This window comes from Cariama cristata, unplaced genomic scaffold, assembly GCF_000690535.1.
Source record: "Cariama cristata isolate BGI_N322 unplaced genomic scaffold, ASM69053v1 scaffold1341, whole genome shotgun sequence".
In the NCBI taxonomy this organism is placed as follows: domain Eukaryota; kingdom Metazoa; phylum Chordata; class Aves; order Cariamiformes; family Cariamidae; genus Cariama; species Cariama cristata.
The window spans coordinates 46,638-68,152 of record NW_009597314.1 but is presented as its reverse complement, the minus strand read 5'-3'; the positions used below and the strand labels follow the sequence as shown (position 1 = coordinate 68,152).

At 36.0% G+C, this 21,515-nt stretch overlaps 1 protein-coding gene across 1 annotated transcript; it reads left to right on the top strand.

Moving 5' to 3' along the window:
* The first annotated feature begins 6,110 nt into the window (after nucleotides 1-6,110).
* On the top strand, nucleotides 6,111-21,225 carry LOC104168262 (splicing factor, suppressor of white-apricot homolog). The gene is made up of 6 exons (XM_009708801.1): nucleotides 6,111-6,125; nucleotides 12,343-12,498; nucleotides 13,849-13,974; nucleotides 17,646-17,816; nucleotides 18,412-18,484; nucleotides 20,803-21,225. Exons 2-6 carry the CDS (start codon nucleotides 12,371-12,373, stop codon nucleotides 20,866-20,868), a joined length of 564 nt encoding a protein of 187 aa, XP_009707103.1. The 5' UTR covers nucleotides 6,111-6,125; nucleotides 12,343-12,370; the 3' UTR covers nucleotides 20,869-21,225.
* The last annotated feature ends 290 nt before the right edge of the window (nucleotides 21,226-21,515 follow it).

The window sequence follows — 21,515 nt, the reverse complement described above, 5'->3', positions numbered from 1 at the left end:
TAAGTAAAATCAAAGCTAGTTGTGCACATTCCTATATATATTTACCAAAACCTGAATTAAGTAGATTAGACATTAAGATGGTATGTTTGTTTTGGTTTGGATTACATTTTTTGTTGTTTGGGGTTTTTTTCAGCTTAATAAAGCAAATATACTGGCTATTGACATGAGTTGAATTCTGAATATAGGTGTCACCCTTGGTAGTAGGCCTTGATCCAGTACACTTGGTATAGTAGGCCTGTAACATTTTGCACCTATTTCAGTGCAATTCAGTGCTATTGCCAATTCAAAACTTTTGATTATCTCTAACCCTGTCCATCTGAGCAGTGTTGTTCTTAGGTGCATCTGGGAGCAAAATGTTGAAAAAGAGAAAGGAAAAGAATCTGTTACGGAGCCGTGGGTTTCCATCTGTGTGCAGCCAAGCCTCACAGAAGAAAATTGATGTGGTTCAGTGTCTTGCTGGTGAACACTTGTGTAATCTTTTTGTTAACAGTGGTTGAAGGTGGTAGGAGGCTATAGGAGTCTTGCAGAGGGAAAATCTAAGATGCTAAATCATTGCTTCCAGCAAAAAGTTTTGGTAAATACAATTTCTGTAGGTAAAGTCCCCTCCCTGGTGTCCCTATCAAAGGAAGGCCTGCAGACCTGCGTTATTTGTCAAAGAAATTGGTGGTAAGTGACTATTGAAGTAATTTAATTGATGAAGTGTCTCCCAGAATCTACTGGTGCTGGTAATACCTGACAAATTAGGAGAAGAGGCCAGCACTGGTGGCTGGCTAGACAAGGCATAGTGTATTTAACTTTTTCAAGGCAGTTACTTGATGTAGTGACACATGTTCTGCAAGCATAGTACCATCTGTTTTTTGTCTACAGGGCATGGTTTAACCAATAGTGTGTCTGATGGGTTTCTAATACAGATTATTCTGCTAATCTCGTTATTTTATCCTATATCGGAAATGCTTTAGGGGTGATACTTTGATATACATGTAAAAGACAGTTGGTTATACCCAAACTGTTACCTGTATTAACCTTAGTGTTTGATTTAAACAAGGAGAGAAATCCACCATCATAAGGCTGCAAAACCAGACAAGCACATAATTTAAAAGTAACTCTATTTTAGTGGCTTGTCCCAAATGTCATCTGCCATTGTGCCTATTTATATAAAGATTCTATAGCACAAAGCAAAATTTAACTTCTTTTGTCTCTTTCATCTTCCCTGTTTTGAAACCCTGTTTCATCATTTGTTTCTTTAACTGGCTTGTCCTTACTTTTGTCCTGTGTGTAACAATCATTTTTATTTTTTTTTTCCTATGGAAAGTAGTCTGTTTACGAGTGAAATGGAAGTGTGCTGTGTTTAAAAATGAGATGCTATTCAAGTTTTGCTAAGTATAACAGAGATAACTGTAGATAGTGTACGTCTCTCACGCTTAGTGCTGTAGTTGCGCCTACTTTTTTTTAACAATGGACTGTAGATATTACTGTGTGCCTCTGGAATAATAATGTATAACATAAAATTATGTTTGCATGTTTTCTTAATGTTAATTTGTGAGCAAAATGTAATTCTCTAATGAAAACCATCCAATAAGTATTGAAAGAAAAAATGCTTTAGAGTGGGCCATTCATTTCTTACTCTGCTTTTTTTATCCTAAATATATGTAGCTCCTGTTTAGGTGAAAGGAGGGGGATGTTTGTAAATTTCCTTACCCTGCTTCTTCAAAAGGACAGATACAAACATAAAACAAAAGGTCACACACTAATGTGGCATTTGAGGGGTGGATAGCTTGCTGGCATCTAGAACTTTTTTTATTGCAAGAACACTACTATCAAAAACTACATGAGAGTTGTAATTCCTCGTACTGTAAATACTTTAATATTTAATAGGAGGAAGAAAGGTAAATATCAGGAACTACCATCTTAATTAAGATAAGTGGGGGAGCTAAGAATGTTCTATGCCTTGATTTTTAGTCTTCAGAGTACTCAAGATAGAAAGGCATATTGATCCATACAGCAAACACATTTCACAACCACTAATTTCTTTACAGTTGGCCCTTCAAAATTGAGAATGCAAAATTCTGTCTGTTTTTGGAGAACTTATCATGGTCAGTGTGCTGTTAATAGCTATGTTTCAGTGCAGCAGCTAAAACCTGATGAAACTGTTCAATCTTTGAGTATTGAGTATTGAATTTGTGCTATAAGAACTTCTTCTATAAGAAATGTTTTTATCATTTCTGTTTAATCATTTTGGGACAATTTATTGAGGCTAGGACTGACAAACTCTTCTAAAAGCAGTAACTGCTTGCTTTGATGCACAGAGCAATAATATATTTCCATTGCTGGTAGACAGTTGCTTATGAATTCTGTCAGGGAATACTTCACTGAAAGCTTTGGGGAGCCTGCAATAAAAAAGGTACAGTGGCAGAAAAGAATCTGAAGTATTTTCAGATTTTATTGAAGTAAAAGGCTTGTTGATTAACTCTTCACAGTTCTGACATTCTTCATTCTTTCCAATTTTGATCTAACATAGGATTCAGATTACTGCAAAATTCGCCTGTTAAGAAGAGAAGAAATGTTAGCCAGGTGTAAAAGTGTTAGTAACATTATTGAGAATGTTCTTTACCAGTTGATTTTGTTTGTACCAGGAACAACGCTAGTGTTTTGTTCTGTTGCAGTGAGCACCTTTTGGTTCACTTCTAATGTTTGAACCCAAGAATAACTAATGTGTGTTCTGGTGTTATGAATACTGCAAATATGCAAATGTCTTGTAATGAACTGAAGCGCTTGTTTCTGTTCTCCTGTAGCTCTAAATTCTTCCTGATACAGAGCTCTTTCCTAACTGATTTCTGCTAAACAAGAGTTGTTGAATCATCTTTGTTTTCCAAAATGCTCTCTCTGGAACATTTCTTTTTTTATACCAAGTCTTTACTATAGGAAGCATTATTTTAGTCGGACTTACTTCAGTCATGCAAATAAAATGCTGAAGAACATCTCTGCCAGTGAAATTGTCTGACACTGTAGTGTTTAATAAAGGCCCAAAGAATGTCATGTTATCCAAAATGGACAAAGAAGTGAGATTCATTGAGTACTATCTGAATGTTTACAGTGTAACTTCTTAGAAGAGCTAAAGAAATTTAAATCTCTCATCCCTTGAAATGCGTAATAAAATTCATCAGGTAACCAGTTTGTTGCCATGCTTTCCAAAACTCTGTTCTACTGGCCTGCAGATTTGCAAAGCCTGGTCAGTAAAACAGAGTGTTTCTGCCTTTTGGAAATGCTTAATAATCTCCCAGTATCTGTGCTTGCTTTGATTTCCTCCCCCTCCTCCTCACATTCATGCCTCCAAATTTAGTTCACATTACCTTAGTTTGGCTGGATCAACTTTCACTAGTAAAAACACAAGCCACTGACAGCTGCTTCTATTTGCCAGACACTAAGACAGTTTATTTTTTTCAAATATTTTTTTTTTTCAGCAGCATTGTTTATACACCTAGAAATGTTCTTTGTGACCTGGCATCTTGCTGATGTTAAGGTCTTTCACTGAGCTCTATGTTGTGCTCTGAGGGTGAATCAGGTCATTTTGCTGGTGATTTTTCTTTTTCTTGAAGGCAACCAGAGTTGCCGCTGAGGGAATTGGCACATTTGTGCACAGTTGCTCATGCTGTTGTGACCTGACAACTGCCACCTGAGCTCCTCATCACGGTGGTGCATTGTGTAGGTTTGGACGGGTGGGTGACTTCTCTCTGCATGTTAGCTGTTGTCTTGCACTCCAGAACCTACATATTCACCTGGGGGTGGCTAAACGTACTTCTCTGGCTTTCCAAACATGATTCATTAGTAACCTGAAACAGTGGTGTTTGAATCTACAACCAGCCAGCCAGCAGCTGTGCTTTTCTCAGAGATACCTGGACAGCGCTGTCACTCTTTAGTGTAAGCATCCTGAAAGTCAAGGAGGGCCTGTGGTTTCAGCATCCGATGCTTTTGGTGGATACAGAGGGGCTTAGCATTGTGGGGTTCTTTGTTCTAATTGCTGAGAGAATCTCTATATGTGAGCTAAAAGTAAACATGTCATTCATTTATTAACTTCCTTTTTGGCACTGGTATGATAGCTTGTGTTTTATGCGGCCAAATGAACTTGGGTGCTGAAAACCACTGGTTTTTTTCTTCCCTCTCTTGTTTTCGTCTTAACTCTACTTTGCCTACAGCTATTTCGTTTCAAGCTATTAGAGGTGTCTACTTCAAGGCAAACGGGTCTATTACATATTCAGTAGTGTTCAAAGTGAAGAATAAGGTACTGTATAAAGAAAAGAATAACATTGTCAAGGAACAAAAGTTGTCTGCACTGGTCTCTTAGGAAACTCTGAAATTTGGAGATGAGGTGTCTGCAATTACACGTGAATTGTGAAGTTTGTGACATTGGAAATGGGCCTCTGGTAAACGAGTCACTCAAATGATCATACTATAAAATGTTTATAATCCTTGAAGCAAACTACTTTAGTATTGCTTTATTGCTATTTTTGTAAATGTTGTGATAGCAGTTACCAGTTAAAGCTCAGAAAAATGTTATGGCTCTCTAACTTGAAGCAAAGCTGAATATCCTGTTATTCAAATGTGGTCAATTACTGCCTTGACATATTCACAGAAGGAGAAGGGTAAAAAGAAAGGAAAAGATCACCTGTTTCTAATTTCATTATTTTCAGGTTTTAATATATTACTTTTTATTCTGATCACGGTAAGCATTCTTGTATGAAGCGGTGAAAGTGTCAGACCAGGTGGAGCAGAAATTATGACAGAGGGAAACTGATTTCTCTAGTTGCCTTGAAATGGCAGCTGGGGGAATGACAGGCTTTGAAATGAGGAGCATATCTATAGTGCCTGACTTGAATTGTTCTAAACAAGGTATTGAGCAGAATTCTCTCCGGTACAAGCTGGTAATTTGAAAATTTCTTGGAGTATGGTATGTTATGCTTAACCAACTGCAGTCAGAATGACTGAATGAGTGTGAATTGTGCATGGACCTGTTCTGTCTCAGATGAATAATTTTTGTGATCTTCCCAACCCTTTACATGCAAAACATTTATTTTGCAAAGTACAGAAATAATTTTTATTGGCATTAATTCATTTACTGCTTTGCTTGAGGTCGTAATTTAAACAGCACAGTTCAGGGATGAAAGTGACACTAAAACTTAACTTTGAATGTCAGTAGTTCCTGATAGTATTTTCAGGTTTATGCTTCTTTAAATAAAAGGGGTAAATAGATGAAAAGATATCTGGTAGTACTCATTTTTTTAGAATACATTTCTTCTAAAAACTAAAAATGAAAACTTCAGAACGATGTCCTAGTTAAGCTGATGGTCTTAGCTTGCATATGTACCTTTAGGGAACTGTATAGGCCTCCATTAAATACTACTAGATGCATGTTTTTGAAGCTGTTGGCCTTACTTTATGCATACTTTACATATTACTGATGCAGCACTGTGAGGTTTTAAAGCGTTCATAGGAGGCTAAATTGTTATTGATTTAACAACTACTCTCTTAAGATGGATGAATTTCTCACACTCTTTTTTTACTCTTTCATGAGGCAAAAAATGTAAGGTGGTTGTTCGTTATTATTTTCCTTGTTGTTGTACTCATTATCCAGCATTTCTGCAAAAAAACTTATATTGGCAAGACTACCGAGCATGCTATTGTAAGTTTCTTTGCCAGAATGTGCATGTATGTGGCATGCACAGGAGTAGATATAGCCCTCTGTTTATTATAAAGGACTAGAGATGCTTATGTGTTATCCACACTTACAGGAGTTTCTCAAATTAAAAATTTGCATGCAGCTTTGAAAACTGAACACTGTTCTTTGTTTACCTTTGATTTCAGAGCGTCAATAGTACACCATGTTCTGTGACTACAGTCAGAACTTTACCCACCCTAGAAGTTAAACAAGCAGAAAGGCCTTCAAGCAAAAGCAAAGATCCTCCTAGGGATGAAGAAAGAGAAAAGAAAAGAAAAAAACACAAGAAAAGATCTCGTACAAGATCTCGATCACCATTCAAGTATCATTCATCATCTAAGTCCAGATCTAGATCACATTCAAAAGCAAAGCACTCACTTCCCACTGCCTATAGAACTGTCAGGCATTCAAGGTGGGTTTGGAAACCAAACATATTCTTTAGAATTCTGTGTGGGCTAACACTTAAAATATTTTTGCACTTTTCCATTATACAAGCGTCTTCGCACCCATTACAAAGGGTATATTCACCTTGAAGACAGTAAATATCATCAAATGTGGAAGGTCTTTGAAAATAGTTTTAGTGAACTAATGAATCATTAATTTCTAATCCCATAGTGCAAAATTTGTGCCGGGAAATGCTTTTTCACTCTGGTCTGTGAAATACTTGGTGATAATATATAGGAATGAGATTATGGCAGGAAGAGAATTTGCTAGTAAGTCTGTGGCTGTTGCTGGAGTCAAGTAACCAGGCAATATTAAGAAATAGACATAGAGAACTGGGCAGTTGAACAGCAAAGCTCAGAAGGAAGGAAAGCAGTTGGGTACCAAGTGGAAAAAATATGATGGATGAATGACAGGAGAGAGATGACAGGAATCCAAGAGGGGTGAAAAGAGAGTTGGCTCAGGAAGGGAGACCATAGAAGAATGTAGCCCAGTGTAGTTAACTCTATATTTAATCATTAATGAGATTAAATTTACTATATTAACTATCCAGCTAGAAGATGATCGATATTGTTTTATATTAATACTGTTAATGACATCTAAGACATTTGTGCCTAGGCACCTTTAAAGTTTACTGTCTGTAAAATTGGTCATATCTGAACTACCACATAGCAGTTGTTGTGGTTGGGCTTATTCTTGAGGTTGCATTCTCTGGATCACGCTACAGAACAGTGTTTAAGTAACTTGTAGTGCAGACAAATTGTGCATGTAAATACTACCACAGCTATATATGTATGTGGTGCACGCCCGATCATACATTCCTTTATCTTTGTGGCCATGCCTATGACATACGCTTCTTCCTGAAAACAACTTCTAGCCATTTATGGCGATGTGACAAAACTCATCTTGTATTTTGCTTGTGTGTTTTGTTTGTTTGTTTAACAAAGTGCCTAACTACGCTAATATGAGTAAGTGTTAACACGTTACAACTTTTTATTTTATACTAGATTTTTCAGGTTAAATACAATACTTTACTGAAGAGATCTCTGTTATTCAGAGATGTGAGGAATTAAGTGAACGTGACTTGGACTGAAACCATCAGTCTGACTTGCTGCTTATTTGACTGCCTTTGACAATAGGTGGTCATGATGCTCTATGTTATAAGGCACATTCCAAAATACTGTGTGCCATTCCTTTTCTGTGCTTACCAGCGTGTAAAGGGAATGATGCTGAATGAAGCTTTCCTTGTTTAACATGTGAACACAAGTCTTCTCAGAGTTAAGAATATCTTGGTGAAAGTCTCCTCAGGTGACTCACTCATCTTTTCCACTCCCTGTCAAGCCATATCTTCACTTGAATCTCCCATGTCACTGCATTCAAGCTATGTTGTATATATTTAACCATGATTTTACTGATACATGATAAAACCAAGGAGAAACATCATAATAATACTAAAAAAAAATTTAAATCAGCTTCTGTGGTGCCTTGAAAAGGACAAAGAATCATCTGAGAAGATCCTTACCAGTACTTGGGTATGCTACTCAGTAGGATAAAGATAATCCTGCATGTTGCATGAGTTTGCATCGAACAGTAACCAGATTAATAGGAACTTGCAAGTTCAATTTGATATATACTGAGGTATGTCTTCAGTCACTTCAGGGAGATAAGATATTTGGTCCTTTATAGAGGCTTGAATACTTCCACCAACTGATCTACATTTGCTTCTGCTGGTGAAAAGACAAACAACAGTCTACTGAAGTCTACCACATACGTAGTGGATAGTCTCATTATGTTTTGGTTAAGGGTTGGGGTTTTTTTGGTGGCTATAGTTCAGCTGGTAGAGAAATTACACAAAAATCATTAAGAATACTTGATCTACTGGAACAATTCTTTGTGTGCCATCTTGAGTGTGCCTCCTGCCACAAATCAAATAACAGTCACATAAAAGCCTTAATATCATGAATCAATACAACACCTGATTAAATCTGGTTGGGTATTTCCTAGATCAGCTGTTGAATTCTACAGCCTGAGAAGTCCAATAAGCTAGACGCTGGCTAGCTGAATTTTAAAGTTGTTAGAAAAACTACACCCCATCTTGCACTGAAAACATTTTGCACATTATAAAACTTGACAGAAGTTAGAGCTGAACGGGAAAGGGCTTTCCATTCAGCCTGTCTTTCTGTTCTACGAGTACCAGTTTAAGCAAAGATCTCTGGAGGGTCTTTCGTCCATTCAGAAGCCCATTGTTTCTGGGAACTTAAGGCAGTATCATCAGTGCTGAGTGGCTGTCTGTTCCCTTTGAGCTCTTTGCAGGCTGTATGAAATGCCTTTAGTGGCAGTTATATCAGGTGGGAGACCTGTTAGAAATCTGAAAGTACCTTCCTATCTATAGCATTTCACAAGAACATGGCTAGATCTAAACTTTTGCCCAAGGACCTCTTGTAATTCAACTGTAATGAATATCTTTCTCCTACATCTGATACTTAATATAGTGACTGTATTGTTTTACTTTAGTGTAGTCAGTAAAGACAAGTAAGTCTTCTGCAGCATGCATCAAGTGTCTCCTCGTCTGGAAGATGTTATTCTGTTTGGCCTCAGCTAGAGTACTGTGTCTACTTTTGTGCATCTTTTAGGAGTTAGACCAGCTGGAGGAAGTTGAGAGGGAATCATGGAAAAAAGAGAGTTGTAATGACTGTTTGGGAAGATTGGAGGAAAATGAAATGAGTCTTCATGTACGCCAGAAAAGAGGGAATAGAACATTCTTCAGTCCTTGGGGTTTGGACAATAAATAGTGGATTTAAATTGATAACAGAGAGACTAGAAAGCTTTTTCTAGTGTCTCAGTGGTAAAGGTAGTTAATACAGCTTGTGAACACTCCATTGTCGGAAATTTCTGTATCAAGAATTATAGTTGGGAGAATATTGAATAGTCTTATTTCTTGAAGTCTTTTCTAGCACTGCCTTTCTAATTAGGGTCCACGTGGTCTCATATTGTACAAGAAATGGTGATGATTGAAGGTTTGCTTTATTGAAGGTGTTTGCCTTAACATACTGTATTTCCAAAATTAAAGCTCTTGCTACTGAAACTGGAAAATTTGTAGAGTAATCAAGAGTGGGAGGCTGATTCATAACTCAGATACTGATATGTTTTGTCTCTCAAATGTTTAGGCAAAAATAATGCCTTGTCTTAGTACTTGCCAAAAAAGGAAAAATGTTGTTGCCTAGCTAGAAGATACGACGGCTTTTCTTTCTTTTTTTAAAATTTATTTATGTATTTAGTATTGATTCAGAGAAAATTATTTCCATGCGTTGTCTTGTCTTACTCAAAACATGGCACCTTTCACATCTCTTTGCTCTTGAGTTTTCCCAGTGCTTCACCTAGAACAATATTTTTTTCCTAGATTCCCAAAACATTGGATCTTGCAGCTTACTACTGAATGGTTATGTAAAGAGTCATACCCTCCTGGGATAAAGTGTGAACTATTTGTAGAGGTTAATGTGTTCATCTTGTATTAAGTGGATGGTGCTTAGAGATAGTCTTTATTGTGTGGACATCGATGCTGAATTATACTGGAACATCCATATTTTGAGTAACTGTGCTTTATGTGGATGGCTTAGTCTAATGTTGTATGTTTGAGATTTTGTTACCTTATTTTATTCTATTCAAAATGTGTATTCTGACCTACAAATCTCAATATAAAATGATTATTCATGCTTTATTTTACCTCAAGAGTATACTGAAAAAAGCTGGAATTTTCCCTTTCTGTAGTCATTACTACTCCAGTTCCTGTTAATTGAATAATTTAGAGTAACAAACAAGATCTTAATAAACAAACTTTCATAATGACTTTCTTAGTAGCGTACTAGGTTTGAAGTATCTGCACAGTGAAAATAAATATTTTAGATTTGAAGTTATTTCAACTATTATATTTAAATTAACTGTGACAGCCAGAAGAAGAGCTATGCTTATTTCATAATTTTTTGTTAAACTGTATTGCATTCAGATGATAATGAATTGTAATCTCTAAATTGTAATAATGACCACTCAACACATGCCCTGTCTGTCTTAAAGCCTTAGATTTTTGTGAGGTTTCCATATAGACATTAGTCGAGCTTCTTTTTAAAAACACTTTGAGTAGTTATTATTTAATGGTAGAAGTTATTTTAAAAAGTAAGATTAAAAATCACCTTTACCATATAACTTACTGTGACAAGTTAATAGGGAATGAGATATTGGAAGTTAAACATAGAAACTTGCAATAACTTTCTTTGTACTTTATTCAAGTAATGTTCAGTATACTTTTTAAGCTCTTCCTGTTTACTTTGTGTCTTAATTTTTTTCCAAATAAAATTTAGAAATCCTACAGATGAACTTTGCAATATACCATTGCGATATGTATACCATTTTATATCACTTGTTTATCATTCATTTTTGCATTGTCAGAGGTCTAGAGGCTCTGCTTCATTTAAAACTAATCTTTGGCGGTAAGATACAATTTTTGTACTGTTGCATTTTTTTTTTATATATTCTAATGCATCTTCAGCAGTATTAAAGTTGAAAAATTCTGTTCAAATAACATGAAGTTGATTCAAAGCATGTTTTGGATATTCATTTTTCTGGGTAATGCAACTAAACCTGTTTTACAGAAACAAGTTTAAAAGATTGTAGCTACATAACGAACCCAGATATTGGCTTAATTGTGGCATGTGGTGTGCTAACAGCAATTCTCTGTTTAAGCACGTGTTATTTTCTGGAACAAAATTTCTGTACCAGAATTAATCCCATAAGGTTCCTGGTATCGTACAGTTTTAATTCTAGACCAACATGACAGAGTAAAGATAAACAAAAGTGATGGAAACAGTAAACCATGTCCAAAAGTGTTGTAAGGTATTACAGCCAGGATTGCTTTGGAGCTGTTAGTCCCAAAGAGATAATTAGTTATTACAAGTAAGTACTTAGTGTCGAAGATGGGACACATCTGTTAAATCTATCTTGGAAAACAAACAACTTTTGGTACCTTTCAGTCACGTGTAGTAAATGCTTCATCAGTGTCTTTTTTTTTTTTTCTAATCGACTTCAAAGCACCGTTAAAAAGTTTGATGTGAAATGTACCTGACAGTGGTGCTCTTTAAAGAAGTGTAGCTTGTCCGTCACTGGAGTGTGATGGACATTCAGTGTGCTGTTCTAGCTGAGAAGTTAGGTTTCACACCTGGTTGGCAGTAAGTGTAAATAATGATGATGTTCATCTGAATCTCTGATTTCTACCAGTAGATAGATCTTTGTAGTACATGATCTAAGCTAGTGATGTATTTGTATGTGTGAGTGTGGTTTGTATGTGTGTATGAGAGGAGAGGAAGGGAAGCAGAGGCACTCGTTACGTACTGAATGATTAGTGATTTGGTTAGATGAAATTCGGATGTTCATTTTGAACTAGAGTAGAGATTGAAAGTCTAAATTTCTCTTAGATTGTTTTTCTTTATACTGTCTAGTAATAGAGTAGTACTAAGCCACATAATTTATCTGGTTAATGAGTTATAAACAGTAATTAGTAGTGGCGTACTTTATTATAAACAGGTACTTTTCAATAAGTTTGGATAGTACACCTGTGTCTGTGTTTGAGTGAGACTTTTTGCCTCAATATTGGGAATTTAAGACACTTGGAAATAGCCATTCTTTGTTAAAAAGGTTGGTTGGTTGGTTGTTTTTTCTCCTTACAAACTGATTTTCTTAGTGCTGAGGCAGTGTCTATTCACGTAGTTTTCATTCCTATTTTGTAATGAGATATGCCAAGCTTCACAATCGTTTGAACTTTTGAGACCCTGCTAAACACAAGTGATACTGACTTTGAAGGAATAGAGTGTCTTTTGAAATAACACTCTAATGAAGGTAATATTTGATGTATTGCAGTAAAACTGTTAAGCTGTTTTTAATTGTTTGAAGCTAATGGCCAAAGTTCTTAACATTTGGTGGTTGGAAGAATGTTGTAGAACCACAAACATCAGTTCATAAAAATGAAGCTAATGCCTTTTTCTTTCTGATTGTTTGGACTTTTTTTAGGCTGGTCCGTATAGGCATGTTTCACTAAGGTTCAGCTTTTGGTTAAGGGGACTGATCCTTTCAGGATTCTAGTTAATACCAAAACTAGGACATTTTATTCTGAATGTGAAGTGTGTGCCTCCGTATCACAGACTCACAGCATCCACAGGGACACTGAGCATGGAGCCGAGTCTGAGCAGCTCATCAATGGCAGCAGCAACAGAGCGGGAAAATTATCAGGCAACTTCGACAACGAAAAGATTTGACTGCTGGAGCTCTTTTGAGGGAAATCCTGGTAAAATGTCAAGGTGTCTGACTGACCCCAAACTTTATCATCTGTTGGTTTTTTTCCTTTTTTTAATCCTTCTGAATGGCCTGGTAAAGATCAGATTTCTAAGTGACAAAACAGTTAATTTGCAACACTTAACTGCCATTGTGATTACTTTTTTTCATTTTCAGTTGATCTCTTTTGTTGTAGGTGTAAGAGAAATGGCTCAGGAGTGTGTCTGTGTATATATATTTTATATATATATATATGGTGTGAGTTTGCAGAAGTAGAAGATCAGTGTTTTCACAAATAGCTTGTCTTTTAGTCACTGCGAATTAGGTATTTTCAAGAACATGAGTGTTTGGTATACATAGAATAACATACCTATAGTAGATAAATAAGAAAAGCTTTAAAATAAATAAGCAAATAGAAGTAAAATTATTAGAATTATATATTTTAGTGAGAACAAAATCAACTGTTACTGTCAGGAATTTCAGGCAGATTTGGGGTTTGGTTTTTTCTTTCTTTTTTCCAAGCTGAGTCCCTGAATTGCTGCCTCCTCCATCTACCCCCCCTCCCCTCCATGTCAGGACTTTTCTCATTCCATTTATTTTGTTAAGAAATACTCAGGTTTTACTTGCACATCCACTTAATTCCAAATCATAGAGAAAAAGAGTTAAGCTCTTAAGTTGATCTCTGATCTTAACTGGGCATGCTTGCTTTTTTCCCCTCTTGATCTCTCTCTCTCACTTTTCTAGGAAAAATATCTCCAGTCGAAGTGCTAGTGCCAAACAACGCCGATCATGGGTTGTTGGTCACTTGCACAGGTGAAAATATTGGCTGTGCTAGGATTATTCGGCAGCATCAGAGACAAAATTGACAACTCCACTGACACTGGAGTTGTCAGTGTTGGACATGCACTGAAAACAAAAACTTGTATTTATTTCTGTGATGCAGCAGTTCTGAAAACATACCACTAATTTGAGAAGACAAGGTCAGGCCTGACAATCCCAGGCTTTGAACCACATTGGACTTCTGCATACCAATGTTAGTAAACTTTGCTGCCACAAAAGGTGACTGGACTAAAGTAAAAGTTTCCCGCCTACTAATACAGAAGTTGACATTAGCGTACAATACCAAAAAGGAATTGCTTTTTTCTTCCCCCTTGTTGGGAGTGAAAAGCAATGGATAACTACATCCTAAATGTCTTGGATAAGTAAGAAATTTTTATGCAGCTGACAAATCTTGGAGACTGAATACCCCGTGTTGGTATAAAACAGGCATTTGAAAGGTATTATATTTGCATTTGGTGATAGCACAATTCCACTGAAATAAAAGTAATTAAATAAGTAACAAAAAGCAAACTTTTGGATATTTTTTTCCTGCTCAGGTCACGATCAAGGTCACCTAGGAGAAGGGCTCACACACCAGAAAGGCGGAGAGATGAAAGAAGTGTTCCAACAGCTTATCGCATTAGTAATAGTCCTGGAAATAGTAGGAAACGCCCACGTTCCAAGTAAGTATAGCTTGTCCTGGAGAAGGTTATGTTCTGACACTGTAAGAGACTTTAAATATTGCCTGATGTGTTGTATGCTCCCCAGGTATGACTTCCGGGTTTTCTGTTCTGGAGCTTTATTTTAATAGACAAATGCTTCTGTGGAGAAAAAAAAAATGATAGAAACATTCATTCTTCTTCCCCCATTCTTGCGTACGTTTGAACACTAAATGTACAACCAAGTCAGTGAATGTTAATATGCTACTCTCCTAGCTGTGAGAGTTCCGATTTTATTTGGACTTTCATATTTCCTTCTTCTTGGGTCATTTTCTCAAGCTCTGCTTATGCAAGCTGTGTCATATAGTGGTATTCTATTATTCCTACTAGTATTGCTCGACATCTCATCATATCTGCACAAATAAGGGGAAACAACAATTTAGCAAACGGTATGCTTTACATTTAGCAATTATTTTACTGGCAGAGTGGAGTGTGAAATATGAATCAAGAGGTGCCTTTATTGAGAGCACCTTGCATATAGTCTCTCTGAACCTATTATAATCAAAATGGCATACCAACCATTATTTCAGCTCACCAATTGCAGAAGAAAAACCTCTGCGAAGTGTGTGCCCAAAAGGCTTTGAAATGTTTTGTGTCTCTAGTGTTTTGTGGCATGTTGTGTCTTCAACATGCAAGGAAGTGAAAATTTTTCATGCTTGTATATGTACACCTAAAGTGTACACAAAACCCATTGAAGTTACTAAACTGAGCGTACAGAATTTTTCTCCTCAATGAAGATTTATTCTTTAACCTGTTTCTCCATATCTCTTGTGGAATAAGAAGCAAAGAGATCACTTTCAACTTTATTAAAAAATTTCTGTTGTTTCTTAAGATGACTTTCCATCTCTTGACAGCCTCTAATTAATTGATGTGTGGTATGTATAATTGAGAACTTCATCAGTATACTTGGCTGATTCAGTTTTTTGCATTCATCAACTCAAGGTAATAGAGGCTTCTGTGGAATTCAGCATGCAGATTTGGTTAAGCAGAGAAGATATGGAAGCTTAAAATGTGTTTCTTCCTCTAAACACACACAAGAATTTTTTCATAGCACTGTGCTGTTTTTAATGCAGTGTTGGTGTGTCTGCTGCTTGACCATTCAGTGTTTTAAGCTATAAATTATTTTTAGAGTTATGCCAGTCCAAGTGGTAAATTATGATGACAATTGTGAAACAAACTAGATGCCTCTTCAGACAATATTGTGGAATATAGGTGGAATTGGTAAACTTTTGTTGGGCCTCAGACAGGAAAATGGAACACTACACAATAAAATATGGCAGCAAGTGCAAAAAATGTAGACTGAAGAAAGAATATTGTAGTTAAACATAGATGAGGATATTTTGCAGCTTTGACTGCAGAAAGCCTACTGTTTCAGCCCTGTTAGGGTTGACATGTTACATTTTCAAGTAAAAATGTAGATGCTGTGGTGGACGATGTTTTGTCTTCAGTTATGGAGTAGATTCTTTGCAATAGTGTAACGGAAGCAGGGTTTGAGTTCAAGGTCTGTTAATAGCTAATCAGTTTACTTGGGCTTTCTACGAGTGAGTAATGTATATTTTGCCTGATAGGTGAGAGCACAGGTTTCAGTCTTACATGGCAGCAGTCTGCTGAGTGGTTTTTATTAGCATAGTTACACTAAGAAGTAGGCAAGCTTTAGAATCCAGTACTGTCAAAGGACTGAAAATTAGAATTAATAAATACTGCAATGTTTTAAACTTGCTCAGGACATTAATCTGATATGAGTCATGATGCTGAATAGCTAGCATTGCTTGTAAATTTTTAGGTATGTTTCCAAAAGAAAATATGTGAGAACTAGGAGGCTATGCTTTACTTTGTCTTGTTTGGGAATTATTGGCTGACTGCTTGTAGAATGGTGTCTTCTTTAGAATAAATATAACAGTTGTCTTTTCTTCTGCTTGTGCTGTAATTCAGTTGCCATCATAGTCACTTTAAAAATGCTAATGTAAATTGGTGTTTTAATCTGACTGCAGTGAATTACTTTCCACAGAGAATATGCATAGTTCTTTTATACTAGCTTTTGTACCTAGAAAAATATTAAAAAATAAGCCTAGTTTTAGCAAATCAACTGTTCTAAAAATAGAAAATTGATAGACACATTCATTCAGCTGTTACGATGTTTGTTCATCATACTCTGAGATGAAAAACACTGAAAAAGCTTACTGTAAAATACTCTTCTTGCCTGATGAATGTTTACTGAGTTAAGTGTGAAATAGGTTCACAGCTTGATTACATTATGATGTTTTAAGAAACCGAGCAATTACAGTACACAATTAGCTAGTCAAGGAATAACCAACTTTGTAGCTGACGTTTTTTGTATAGTCATAGAAATGTTAGAGGCCAGTAGAGCTGTGGGGTTTTTCTTCTGCCACTTAATGATTATTTATGCAAGAAAAGTGTAAGGAGGTTTTGCAGTTTTAAGTCCTGAATGTTAACTTCTGTATAAGAACCGGATATTTGTATGATAAATTCTAAGCATCAGAGATGTACAGTATTTGTATAAGAATTTAATATGTCATAGGGTAGTTGCTTTTAAAGTAGCAAATTCCTAAGAAAATCAAAATAAAGGAACCAATAACATGATACGTAAAAAATGGCTCAAAGTTTAACAATGTTTTAAGATGTTCTAGAAGCTTCAACAACATTCTTGTGAATAGACTTCTAACAGTACATGCTAGAGAGAGATACCTACAGTGAGAGATTGCCTAACTCTAAGGCATTACTCTAGTAATTCTAATTACAGTAATAGCAGTACTGGTATGTAAATCATAGAGACATAAATTCATTACCATATATAAAGATTTTGATAGTTCCGTCTCTAGGATGTTACTAATTGAATTCTCTTTGAGCTTAATATTGCATATGAGGAGGCTACCTCTGTTCTCCCCTTCTGTAAATAATGAACACATCAGGTACCTGTAAGTCCTTTCTTCCAGCTCTCATAGTGACAAACATTTGTGTATCTAGTTTCCAAGTCATAAACTGTTTGCACTTAAAAGATGTTGCTAGGTCTAGGTTTGTTTGAGTGGCATACAAGAGCTTGTTTATAATTTTGAGCCTGTAGTTTGTTGCATTATAGATTGGATCACAAGGAAAGGGGTAATTTCTTTTAAAAAGCAAACAAGCAAACCATGGATTTGCCTCGTAGACTTTTGCATAGCTATAATTCCATGGTTTGTTCATTTATGAGCTAGGAAAATTGTAAGAGATATAAACTACATTTCTCGATATATTCTAAGTGTCTGATGTTGTTTGGGAAGGAACTTCCCTCTAGCAAAGTTACTCTGAATCTCCAATGAAAGACTTTTCGTTGTCATCCTTCAAACTATCAAATACTGGCCAGTAATTCCTGTGTACCCACGAAGCAGTAGTCCAAGTGAGAACCTCAGGTACTAGTAGTTGCCTAACGTAACATGTTAAAAAGAGCTTCTGACAAAGTATTTTGTACAATCATAGAAGTGCAGTATTGGGGTAAGACTCTTCATCCTTGCTGAATATGTGTGAAGTATCCTGTGGAAGAGGGCTACTTAAGCTTTTAGAAGTGTGAAAAGTAACTTCAACTGAGCTAGCGTAATGTTGCTTTAAATAGCCTTCAATAAAGTATTTTCTTCTCACAGAAGTCCCCATGAAAAGAAGAAGAAGAGGCGGTCTAGATCACGTACCAAGTCCAAAGCTAGGTCTCCTTCACCATCCATGTCACCAGGCAAACCATCCACACACAAAAATTCTGTACATTCAACTAGTGTCTCTCCTGTGGAGAGCAGAGAATCCAGCCAGGAACGCTCCAGGTAGTATGCTCCTTTGCTGTAATACTGCAGTGCTGATGTCTCTTGACTGCAAGTGTGTCTTTTGACCTAACTTGCATGGTGAGGAACTCTGTGTGCATGTAATGTGTGCATATTAGAAGTAGAAGATGCTGGGAGGACAGCATTACATGCATTGGTCTAATGAAGACATTGGATCTCTGTTGCCTACTGGAGTAAATGTCTCAACATACTCTTACAGTAAAACAGGTGCAAAAAATTGTGCAACCTAATCCTAAGTTAGAAATTGGAAACCCTCACTAAGTGGGCTAACTCTTTGAAGTAGAATTTTAGTAGAGTGGTTTGAATTGTAATGTGAGTGCAAGATTCATAATTAAATTATTTCTACAGAATATTGAACAGTCCTGTTAAAAATTCCTAGGCTGTTGTTCACATTTCTCTGTATCAGTTTTACAAGTGACTCTTCTGACCATGACTTACCATGGCTTCTAGTTGAATGACAGAACTGTTGACTAACATATGAGAGACTTGTACAATAAAACCTGAAATCGTGATGGTAAGTGAAATGCAGTTTTAAAACACTTACAATAAATTTCTAATTCTAATTTTACATTTTTAGGGGAGTGTCTCAGGAAAAAGATGGCCAAATCTCTTCGGCAATTGTGTCTTCAGTGCAGAGTAAAATCACTCAGGTACAAATAAACAAATTCAGAGTATGTTGCCTAATTAAGCATGTCCATCACATCGTTTTCTTCTCTTACTACCTTGTACAATTGTGAGCTTTGCATATGATGTAGAGACATGTTCATTGTCATTCTTGATCTGTTTGCTTATGAGAGAAACAATTTAGTTGCTTCTCTAGCTACTGTCATTTCAAGTTTAATCAAGCCTCTAAAGACCAAGCTAAATTCATTATGCTGCAGTATATCCACTGTTAAGATATGAAAAACCACATTATGCTACAATACCCCAGTTACCGATAGCAGGTATTACTGAGAGCCCATCTTACCGTGTAGTGCTCTTAAGTTTTGTGGAAGAAAGAAGGAAGGAGGAATACCTTGACAAAGGCTAAGTTTGTAGTGTTGGCAGTAGAAGAAAAATCTGTCCTCTTGCAAATGAAGTAGTGTATGCTTTGCATTAAGCAGTATCTTCAGCTCATCTTACTCTTGTTGCTGTTCATGTCAGAACTGTTGTTGTATGATTTCATTGATATATTCAAGTTTACTGTGAATCGTGGCATGTCGGGTATGTGCCTCTATATGCTGTGCAATAATCTATATGCATTCAGCTTCCCTAATGCAGTTTTAAGATACCCAACCTTTGTCAGAATAATTCCATTCCTTTTTTAAAAGCTACTGCATGGTATCACTCTAAAATTTTTTATTTCACTCATCCTCTTAGTCTTCATGCATATTTAACTTTCTTTCAATTGAATATGCCAAATTTAGAGGAGGAAAGCTCTTAATTATGCTTTGGAAAACTTACAGTATAAAATCAGAGTGTTTTGTTGGGTTTTTTTTTCAATGGATAGATTATTCTTTCAATAAATTACTATTGTTCAAAGATTTAGTTCCACTAGGGAAACAGTGGTAGTTGGGAATTAATACTAGTAGACTAGTACCTTACGTACCTTATTTGATCCATTTTCAATGAGGAAACCCAAAACAAGAATATTCAGGAAAATAGAAAATAGCAAGTATAGGCATCAGAGGAAGAAAATGGAATATTAACGCCATAGCACTTCTTTGGCTACCAAACAAATGCATGGAAATTCCTGGTATGAGAAATGAGATAGGAACTACATCATGGTCTTCAAAGTAGAGTAAACATCCCACCCTTTAAGAACATATACCCTTCAGACAAAGGTAATTGGTTCATGCATTTTGTGAGTTAAATATTGCTTATGGCATAGCATTTGCTAGTTTAATACTAATCTGCTTGCTTGAAGTGCAGCTGTAAGAGGAGGAAAGATCACTATGTTAAAGTACAGTTCTTAGTTACTATTTGCACAAAGTAAAAAAGAGGAATGAAACTTTTGTGAATCTGCAAGATATTTCTCAACATGGATTAGTTTAGCAGCTTTTTATCTTTAAGAGCCCAAGAAATGTATGTTACCTAATTATTAGTAAGATTATTTTGCTGCCAATGTGCTGGCTGACCCTGACCAATTCAGTATCTTTTCTCATTTAAATCCTTCCATCTGTAAAGTGGAATAATGATACTGAGTTCCCTATGAAGTGTTTTGAGAGCTTCAGATGAAAAATGCTTTAAAAGAGCTAAGGATTTTAATTCATTTATATTGCATTTGTGAAGAAATGTTTTAAGTAACTTTAATTCATTACTGATACACCCTTTATTTTGTGATCATTTTTTGCAACTCAATTATTTGATGCCATTTACATGAAATTTCATTTCCTTTTGTAATGCTGTTCCCACTGGATACTCAGACAAGACTTAGAGTTGCTGTTTGGTTTCACAACAGTCTTAGTGTTTCAGTGACTCTGTCATATGTGAAAATACCACCAATATGTAAATTTTTGGTTCAGGTTTACAAAGCAAACCAAAAAAACTTTCTGTTACAGAGCAGTTGTTAGCTCTCCCTTCTTAGCATTTCTCTCTTGTTTTCTCTTTACCTTTTTTTCTTTTTTAAACCTTCAATGGTTAGTAGTTGTGTGTTCATTACAGTTTTTGTGAAGATATGATCATAGTTTCTTTCCATTTCAGTTGACATGATTTCTGTGTTTTGCTGTATAGTAACTGCTCCAAAGATTTATGCGGAGCACTTTGTAGCATTGTAGTAAAAACAGATTTCAGTTGCTGTTGTAGGAACTCCCTCCAAATTATTTCACTCATTTAGCCTAGGGACTGTTAATACCTGATGATCATGAATCTAAATATTCTATGTGACTCGAGCATAAGCTAACCCTTTCATGCAGGTTTTTGTAATCACATGCTTTAGCTCTGTTCAAAGCCCAGACATGTCTGATCATTTTCCTTTTATTTTCTACAGGATCTTATGGCCAAAGTGAGAGCAATGCTTGCAGCTTCCAAAAACATACAAACTAGTGCCTCCTGAGACCTGTTGAACTGACCATCAAGAAAGTGTGTGAAAAAGAACAATATAAAAAAACTGCCTCATCTCAAATGTACAGCTGAGCTTAGCTCACTTGGTTCACAACTCGTCTAATATTACCAGAACTTGAGGAGCTAAAACCTATCTTTCTGTACAGAAGTGTCTCCTTGAAATTTCATTAAACTTTTTCAGCCAGAATATCTTTGGAAAGTTTTTGGTTTTTGTAAATTGATTTTTTTGACTAATTCTTCAGTAACGTTTTATGATCAGCAGTCTATATGTGTATATTTGTAAATACCATGTTTCTGTGAAAGAAGTATTACACAATAATAAAGAAAGAAACATCTTTCATTAGCTAGAGTTTTTGTGGAGTCCTTAATTGTTTAAGGTTGACTTTAGTTACAAATTAATTTTCTTTTTCTATAGTACTTTCTGCTTTTTAAAATAACAACTGTCTAGCCTGCCTGACCACCTTAAGCTGAGAAATACTTTTTGTCTTCCTTCATGCAAGAACAATGTAAGAAGAACGCTTGTTTGCTTGGATGTTAGTAGTGGACAGTTTTTGGACAAGGGACATGATTTTCTGTCCATCATTTAGAAAGATCTCTCAGCCTCCATTTGAGGAGTTGACCCTTTGAAGTCAGTACCTA

Excerpts from the sequence above, each read along its gene's own strand:
- LOC104168262 (XM_009708801.1), top strand. The coding sequence starts at position 12,371 with ATGGAGCCGAGTCTGAGCAGCTCATCAATGGCAGCAGCAACAGAGCGG. Across the intron at positions 12,499-13,848 it reads AATCCTGGTAAAATGTCAAG|GTCACGATCAAGGTCACCTA; the intron begins GTGTCTGACTGA and ends TTTCCTGCTCAG. Across the intron at positions 18,485-20,802 it reads TGCAGAGTAAAATCACTCAG|GATCTTATGGCCAAAGTGAG; the intron begins GTACAAATAAAC and ends TATTTTCTACAG.